An 8223-nucleotide genomic window follows, 5' to 3' on the forward strand; every position below is an offset into this window, starting at 1 on the left:
CCAATAGAAACACTAACCTCATCCTTCTGCCTGTCGTTGCTCAGAGAGTAATAAAATGGCTTATTTTCATGTGTATTCGTCATATTTCCAATTCGAAACGATATTTCTCTCTTCTGAAAAATTATAAGATTTCAAAGAGAATAATCTTGCAATTCGTTAGAGACACAGACTTTTATCAAATTTTACAGACTTCTATTAAACATATATTCTCAGCCTCTTCTAATTTTCTTCAACCGTCAAATCTTATAGTTAACTAATAGCTTTGTAAATTGTCGATATCACAGAGGACCTTTAATACGCTATAAATGAAAATGAAAACGATACAAAGAAAAAATATACTAAATTCGATTACTTTATTTTATCTTTCTTAGTATCAAGAGACACGATAATATTTCGTTAAGTTTATGCGCAGCAGTGAGGCATCCCATGTATTTATACGCGAATCGGCTGGTTGATTATCTTAAATTATCTTAAATTATCCTAAATTATCGGATATCTTAAATTATCGGATCTCAATAATGGTTGAACCGAGCTCGGATCTTAATTATATAAAGAAAACGTCTTTATTATTGTTTTATATGTATTAACTAGATAATCAACTATGTAAACGTATAATATCATTATACATAAACGTAAGATTGTTTCACGAAGCCAAAAAATGTCTAACAAAAATAATTATATTCGCCAAAGATATACAAAATTTATTTTATTTTATCACCAATAGTATTTATTTTGTTTAGACAAAACTTTATAAAAATTTATTTTTAGTATTATTTTCTATATGTATAGTCTAATATATATTTTCGTTATATAGTTTATTGTCTTTATTTTATGTTTTGTATTTTTATCAAAGATTCTAATTATTTTGTACCAAAGAATAAAAATAAACATTTTTAACAGTACTAAACATAGCTTTTTAAATTAGTCTCTACATATGCCAGCGCATGCGCATTGTATTAAAAGTACACGAATTGTGAGAACGAGAGGTTGATATATTGTACGTCTGCACCATGATGTTTTTGCCAGCGTTGAACTTTGACTAGCAATATAGTAGTATTACATATATGCGTTACCCCCACCAGAAAGAAACGACGCGGTTACCATTAGATTTCCGGTATAAAAAGGCCGCCGAAATCCATTTCGGTACTCGGTATCAGACCGATACTTGAAGCCTCTCCAGCTGCACGCTCGAGATATACCGATATATGGTATGTATATCCGATCCTTTACTTCTCAGAACACGACGGAACGTGGGTTGACGAGTTCATAGCCTCCGCCCAGCATTCTCGATTTCCTCGCCGTCTGCGAATCCTCGACAACTTCCGATCGACTCAACGAGAGCGGAGTGTTCGCCGCTCTTTTAGATCGCCGGTTTAACATCCGACCGCTCCAGCCAGACGGATCGTGAGTTTGCGAGTTCGCTACTTCGTCGAGCTTTCTCGACTCCGACCGGCTGTCCTAAAGTCCGCGTGCGGAATAGGGACGGAGAGTTCTCCACCCGATCGGGAGTACTCGATTTCCGACTGCCTCTCCGAACATCTGGGAATACCCCATACAGCACAGAACATTGCAATTATATTGCAGTAATATTACAATCTTGCAAGTTGCAATGTAATATTGTTGAGACATTATTGGAACATATAATTGTAATATTTTATGAGAATGTTACAGCAACATTTCAAAAACATTACAAAAAACAGTTTTCGGTAATCGCTAGTTCGTTTGTTTACCGCTATTCGGCGCGCGTTGCGTTATCTATTCCGCATTTAAGTTTCAGTCACGATGATTACATAAAGCTTGCAAAGAGCGGCTAATAAGATTAAAGATATAATTATTTTTATCAGTTTAATTTATCCGATACAATCCCAACACAGGGAATTCAGATATTGAACTGATTGTTCAGTAATCGGATACATAAATATCCAAAAAAGTTAAAATTATTCGTTAATTGTCTACTTAAGATGTAAAATAGAGTCTAATATCTATATAAGTAAAATTTTAACTTTTATGAATGAAATTATTTAATCATTACTATTTTCTGAAACTTGTAAATTATTTATAAAATAGCGATGTTAACTAGATAACAGGGAATTGTTAAATAGTTTCCATTCCTATATAAAACCAAAAATTTAATAATAATTTTTTAATATGCACACGATATTTCAGATTTTAATAAATAAACTTCGAGAATATATAAAGACATCCAAGAGAGAAAAAACTCGTAATTGCGTAAATTCACAATCTTTTTTTCTTATTTCTCTTGGATGTCTTTATATATTTTCAAAGTTTATCTATCAAATTTAAAGCGTTCTGCATATTTGTAGCAACGCATTTCAATATTACAAATACATTGCACCGTAACATTACTGTAATATTACATTGTAATATTTCTAAGGACGGACATTTCAACGTTGCCGCAGACTTGCAGTAACATTGCAGAAACATTTCGCAATTTCCATGCAATATTACAATGTTTCAATGCAAGGTCTATGCAACGTTTCTGCAATCTTTCGGTGCTGTATGGGACGCGACTAAACGCATCCAATATCGGTGCATTATTCAAATGCGGCTTTGCCATACGTCTAAATTAGTCGCCGCGCCGAAATACCTGTCGCGCTATATAATGAATATTATATTCCGCGCCGTCAAAATAAACACGGCCTTGCCGTACATGTGCCGACGCCCTGTTTTTTGGACGTTTCGCTCGCCGTAACAACCACGACCGTACGTCGATACGTACAATACGATTTATACATATTTATACACAGCGCACGGTATAACTATATCGCACCCTAATTATAACGCGCCGAATAACCACCGCGCAATTATTATAACTCGCGCCTTGTCAACCGCCGCGCGCCCGCTTCGGGAGATATAAACTCTCGTTAACATCTCTGTACATTGACCATTACCGAAGGAGGCAAATAAACAGACTACATTACATCCCGCCGCCTGATCCCGCGTCTATCGTTGTGTCTCACCCTTTCACGAGCCCTGATCCCGACCGAGTATATCCGACCTCGTGAAAGCGGCCTCGCTATTACAACTTTCAGGGATTATTTATAAGATAGACTTTCAGGAAATTTCTGAAAAATCGATTTTTTTACATTTATGACTAATAGCTCTTGCAGACCAACGCGATGACGCGACGCGCGATATCCAATGAGAGCTTAAGGCCGGTATTCAGTTCTTATATTTAAGACCGTCTTAAGCACAATCTTAGTGCCGGTCCACAATAGGTGATTTAAGCCCTAAGCCTTAAGAAATTGATCAATCATGATTGAGTATGAAGAGAATACTCGACTGTGATTAGTTAATTTCTTAAGGCTTAGAGCTTAAATCACCTATTGTGGATCGGCATTTAAGATATCCTAAACCAATCACAGAGGCGTATTAGCATCTTAAGACATTATTTAAGACGGTCTTGAAATAAGAACTGACTATGAATACCGGTCTTATTTTTTCGAAAAAGCAGAGCTCTCATTGGATATGGTGCGTCGAATCATCGCGTCGATCTGCAAGAGCCATAGGTATAATCCCCTTAATTTTAAGAGAATTACTAATTACTTTAATATTAAATAGATTTTAATATTTAATAGATTACTTTAATATTTATATGCAATAAAGAACGCTTTGGTGCCACTAATAATGAAGAATAAAAGTATTCAAGGAAATTACATTCTATTTCAATTTTTATATTTACATAATAAAAAGAAACATTCTGATGCATTCTGATAATCATATACATAAGAAATTAATATCGTGTGTTATTTTATAAAACATCCCATTTAATTTGTTTCAATCATTTAGATGCAGATCCTTTTTCAACATGTGTGCAGTCACATACATCATCTTATTTTTCTTCTCCAAGTATACATTGATTGCTCGCTGACGCATCTCTTGCCACTCGTACAAATCTCGAAATATGGGGCGAACAAATTTCATGCGTCCTTGTTCAGTGGCAAAGTCCAAAGCGTCGGAAACTTTCGGCTCCCATCGACTTTTGATACACAAACGCAACCAAATAAACCTGTGAAAGATATGTGCGCATTTTATTATCTAATTGTAATGAATTGTATTCATAAATAGAGACACTTATATAATACCGTATTTCAGAATTCTTCACCAAGTCCAATTGATAAGTAGATGTCATCAATTGTACTTTATCAAGTGATAAAACAGCAGATGATTTATGTAGATTGGTTAAAAATGTTACTTTTTGACCAGGAGACAAGTTCTCTATATCCGACTTGACGAAAGGTGAAGCAGTACTGTCGTCCCATTGGATCCATCGTTTCGCTAACTCGGTACACGCGGCTGTCAAAGTTTTATCGTAATCGGGTATCACAAGTGGCATACCTGGCTTATGGAGCCATGTATCCCACTCGACAGAATTTAGCAACTAAAAATCAAGGTAGAAATTATCTACAATATTAGAAATATTAATATTGCCATGCTAAATATTTTTTTTTTGTGAAAAAGCAAATTACCTCGACTTTCTCTGAAAAATACTGATACAAATAATCCTTCCATATATCAGTCTTTATACTTTTGTACTTGTATGTATTCAAATAAGATTTTAGAAATGGTTCGAACACTTCTGGTCCACCTAAAAGCTGTTCCAGATAAAACAGAAATGTATGTCCTTTTTCATAAGGCACAATCGAAAACGCGTCATCAGGATCGACACCGATTAAATTTGGTATCAAGTTCGTTAGTTGATTGGTTTCGCCGAGATTTTTAATCTATAATAATAATAATAATAATAATAATAATAATAATAATAATAATAATAATAATAATAATAATAATCTTTTAGAAAAGATAACAGTGGAAATGCAGCAACACATATTTAAAATATATTGTTCTCGAGTAATGTTTTATTGCTTATATTTATTGGTTATTTAATTGATATTAAGGACATACCTCTTCTCTCAAACATTCAATACCATGCAATGCTTCAAATTGTCTCATTTTTTCATCAAACATTTTTGCTTTAATCTTCCTCTCCACAAACATAGTGAAACCTTCATTCAACCAAAAGTGTTCAAAGTTTGCATTTGTAACCAAATTTCCTGTCCAACTGTGTGAAATTTCATGAGCAATAACATTGGCTAAAGAACGATCTCCAGCAAGGATGGTCGGCGTCACAAATGTCAGACAAGGATTCTCCATTCCACCAAATGGGAAACTCGGTGGTAATACTAATATGTCATACATGCCTGTGTAAATATTATCCAGAATATAATAAAACTAGACAAAGGAAAAAATCTCTTGAATTATAATTTATAAAAAAAATTATTATACATATATTAAAATAAGTTTTTATACTTTACCCCAAACATAAGGACCACACAATTGTTCAGCAAATTGCAGCATTGTTTCAGTTTCTCCAAACTCATATGCACTTTGATTAATGAATTCTTTTTCAGCCCATACTTTACTTCTAGGACCAATCTGTTTTGACACTAGTGCACCCACAGCAATAGCCACCAAATAGGATGGTATCGGTACTGGCTGATGGAATTCATATATTTTTTTGTCTGAATTTTCTGATATTCTATCCAAAAGTGCCGACATTACGACTGTAAGTTCTTTTGGTACAGAGATCTAAAATATATAAATTACATAACAATGTGCGAAATTGAAATTAGATTTCTCTGTTTCAGTTCAATTAAAACAATATTTGATTGGTTTATTTACTAATATATTTATCAATACTTCAATATCATGTTTTTTGTGCTTATATAAATAAATGAATACAAATTAAATGTATAACTGTTAATTATGTTTAAATACTTACCTTAGCAGAGTATGTAGATTTAACAGATGGTGTATCCTGGCAAGGAAACATGGATCTAGCATGTATAGCCTAGAAATATATAAATTTATATATTACACACGTTAATGTAAATTATAAAAATTATATTTGTTTATTTATTTTTACCTGACATTGTGAAAATAGATAAGGGTGTATACCACCAGCAGTTTGCTCAGCTGTTAGCCACTGCAATGAAGTAGCATCTGGAGAGGTTTTATACGTAATCTCAATTTTACATCTGAAAAGAAATATATCAAATAAATCGATAATTTTTAATATCTGTTTTTCTTAAAAGCATTCTATATTTACTTAGTATTATCATCTCCAACAGTCTGTGGTAACTGAACGATCAATTTACTTTCAAATTCAACATCAGCTTCTATGGAATGTTCTAAACCAGATCCGTCGACAGCATTTGAGGTATTTGATATAACAAGTTTGCGGTTATCTAAAATCTAACTTTTGGATATATATTTATATGTATTTATATAAAACATATTCTTTTTCAACATAAAACAAAATTTTTACTCACTATTTCATTAGCCGACAATGTCTTTTTTTCTATATGCAATATTGCTTTGCCTTCAAGGACTTTTCGATCAAAATCAACAATTAATTCCAGATGCGTATGAGTTACAACTGCAAGATCTGTAATAATTAAAAGCTTATGAGTTATGTACAAACACACACAATTTTATAACACGTAAATTTCAAAATTTTATACATGTGTATTCTTAACAAATTTTATACATTTAAAGACATTATAAAATATAATAAATTATAATACTAAAAGAGAATTATGGAACAATATGTGTGAGATCTTAAAAATTATCAAAGATATCGAGATTTCATCTTTCAAATATGTTAACATATTAAAGAATGATGGACTTCCCTTATTTTTCTTTTTTAACAAAAAAGAAAAAACAGATTTTACTTTTAAATGTTTAATATTATATTGATAGCAGCTTTAAAAAAATACCTGGTCTTGCATAAGAACTTGGATCTCCAGGACTTAGAGCCATTTCAAAAGTGTTTTAACTTTGACAAATACCTTTCGGTAACTGGGGTTAAATTGAAGTCTCTCTTAACGAGATAAACTTGATATCGTATCTTGTTTTTTTTTCTATAGATATTTGTTTTTTCCTTTTTTTTTTGCAATATACCGCAATACCGCTCTTCTCTTCCTATCTTTTTTTTTCCTTGTTTGATATTATATCAACTTGTTTACCGGTACAAAGTATCGGATCGCGAATCACGAATCACGAGTGTCGAATAATCATTTTATGCGTTCAGCAAATCATAGCAAATCAAACTATTATACGCAACGCATGGATGACTCAATACAATGGATTCATTCGGCTCATTCGTTTCAGTTATGTACCTATACATACATCTAGGTAGACTTCTTTCTTTTTTTCTTTCTTTACCAAGAAATCTTAATTAAAAAAATTCAGAAATTTAAATATTTTTTAAAAAATCGATTAAATGGATTAGATGCCTCTAATATTTCAAGTTACTTAAAATAAAATGATCCCTAACAATACATATGTTCAGAGTACATCCAGAGGATGTTAAACATTCTCTGGATGTCCTCTGGATATCCTCTGGATATGTGTGTACTTTGTTAGAGACCGCATATTCCAGAAAAGAAAAACAGAGCTTAAGTGTAGAATAAATAATTATATTGAACACGTATTATTCTATTTTTAAATAATTATTAGTTTTTTATAGTTAGCAATAATTTACTTGGCGAATTATTACCCAGACAGCACAAAACATCCTCAGGATCATCCTGAATATGTCCAGGACGGTTCAGGACATTTGTAGGATGTTTTAAGATATTATTATAAATATATTTATAAAAGTTTAATATGCATACATAATTATTTTTAGTTGTGTCGGCTATTTTATATAATTTAGAAATCTTAAGTATTATAATAAGTATTAATGTCCTATAAATGTCCACTGGATAACCCCTGGATGTCTGTAGGATATATCTGCCCTGTCTATTATATTGGATGTCTTTTGGATTTCCAGAGGACATATACATGTGCAATTAATTATTAACGTTAATTTCGTTTAATATTAATAATTGAATTTGATGCGCACATTTTCATATATCCAAAATTATTATTTATTTAATATTTCATGAGAAATGTTACTGTTCGCAACATTCCAAAAACTTTACAAACAATAGTATTCAACCGCTAGTTCGTTTGTTTACCGCTATGCGACACGCGAACTCGTATTTGAGATTTGGTCATGAGAATTATATAAAGCTTGCAAAGAGCAACTGACAGGAAATTACAAATGTAATTATTTTCTATCAGTTCAATTTCTGATGCAATCCCAACATAGGGAATGCAGATATTGAATCGTTTAGAAAATATTACACAACTCAA

The 8223-nt window shown here is 32.2% G+C and overlaps 2 protein-coding genes and 1 long non-coding RNA gene across 5 annotated transcripts in view; 1 reads left to right on the plus strand and 2 right to left on the minus strand.

The window, feature by feature from the left end:
- LOC138936615 (terpene synthase-like) overlaps positions 1-3017 on the minus strand; it is a 33652-nt gene extending 30635 nt beyond the window's left edge. The window contains exons 1-2 of the mRNA XM_070302167.1: positions 2982-3017; positions 18-113 (exon numbers count right to left, since the gene is read on the minus strand). Coding sequence (XP_070158268.1) covers positions 18-83 — 66 coding nt within the window. The 5' untranslated portion in view covers positions 84-113; positions 2982-3017. The remainder of the gene's footprint in view (positions 1-17; positions 114-2981) is intronic.
- A 372-nt stretch (positions 3018-3389) lies between these two features.
- Positions 3390-6245, plus strand: LOC138936616 (uncharacterized). 3 transcript variants are annotated; one of them, XR_011447403.1, is made up of 5 exons: positions 3390-3530; positions 3811-4043; positions 4117-4414; positions 4577-5587; positions 5670-6245. It is a non-coding gene; the product is annotated as an uncharacterized lncRNA (long non-coding RNA). The 3 variants fall into 3 exon arrangements; XR_011447401.1 differs by having other exon boundaries at positions 4117-5587; positions 5670-6244; XR_011447402.1 differs by lacking the exon at positions 3390-3530 and adding an exon at positions 3546-3661 and having other exon boundaries at positions 4117-5587; positions 5670-6244.
- LOC138936607 (leukotriene A-4 hydrolase-like) lies at positions 3705-7138 on the minus strand. The gene is made up of 10 exons (XM_070302152.1): positions 6801-7138; positions 6354-6469; positions 6131-6276; positions 5948-6059; positions 5804-5872; positions 5337-5610; positions 4927-5222; positions 4491-4745; positions 4107-4402; positions 3705-4030 (listed from the first exon to the last, which is right to left on the minus strand). The coding sequence occupies exons 1-10, from the start codon at positions 6841-6843 to the stop codon at positions 3799-3801; spliced, it is 1839 nt and encodes a 612-aa protein (XP_070158253.1). The 5' UTR covers positions 6844-7138; the 3' UTR covers positions 3705-3798.
- Between the last annotated feature and the right edge of the window lie 1085 nt (positions 7139-8223).

The sequence above is a fragment of the Polyergus mexicanus genome, unplaced genomic scaffold, assembly GCF_030449975.1.
Source record: "Polyergus mexicanus isolate NDT 795.1 unplaced genomic scaffold, iyPolMexi1.0 SCAF_9, whole genome shotgun sequence".
Taxonomy (NCBI): domain Eukaryota; kingdom Metazoa; phylum Arthropoda; class Insecta; order Hymenoptera; family Formicidae; genus Polyergus; species Polyergus mexicanus.

Coding starts and splice junctions, on each gene's coding strand:
- LOC138936607 (XM_070302152.1), bottom strand. CDS start 6,843: ATGGCTCTAAGTCCTGGAGATCCAAGTTCTTATGCAAGACCAG. Junction 6,470..6,800: donor AAGTTCTTATGCAAGACCAG/GTATTTTTTTAA, acceptor TAATTATTACAG/ATCTTGCAGTTGTAACTCAT. Junction 5,873..5,947: donor ATCTATTTTCACAATGTCAG/GTAAAAATAAAT, acceptor ATATATTTCTAG/GCTATACATGCTAGATCCAT.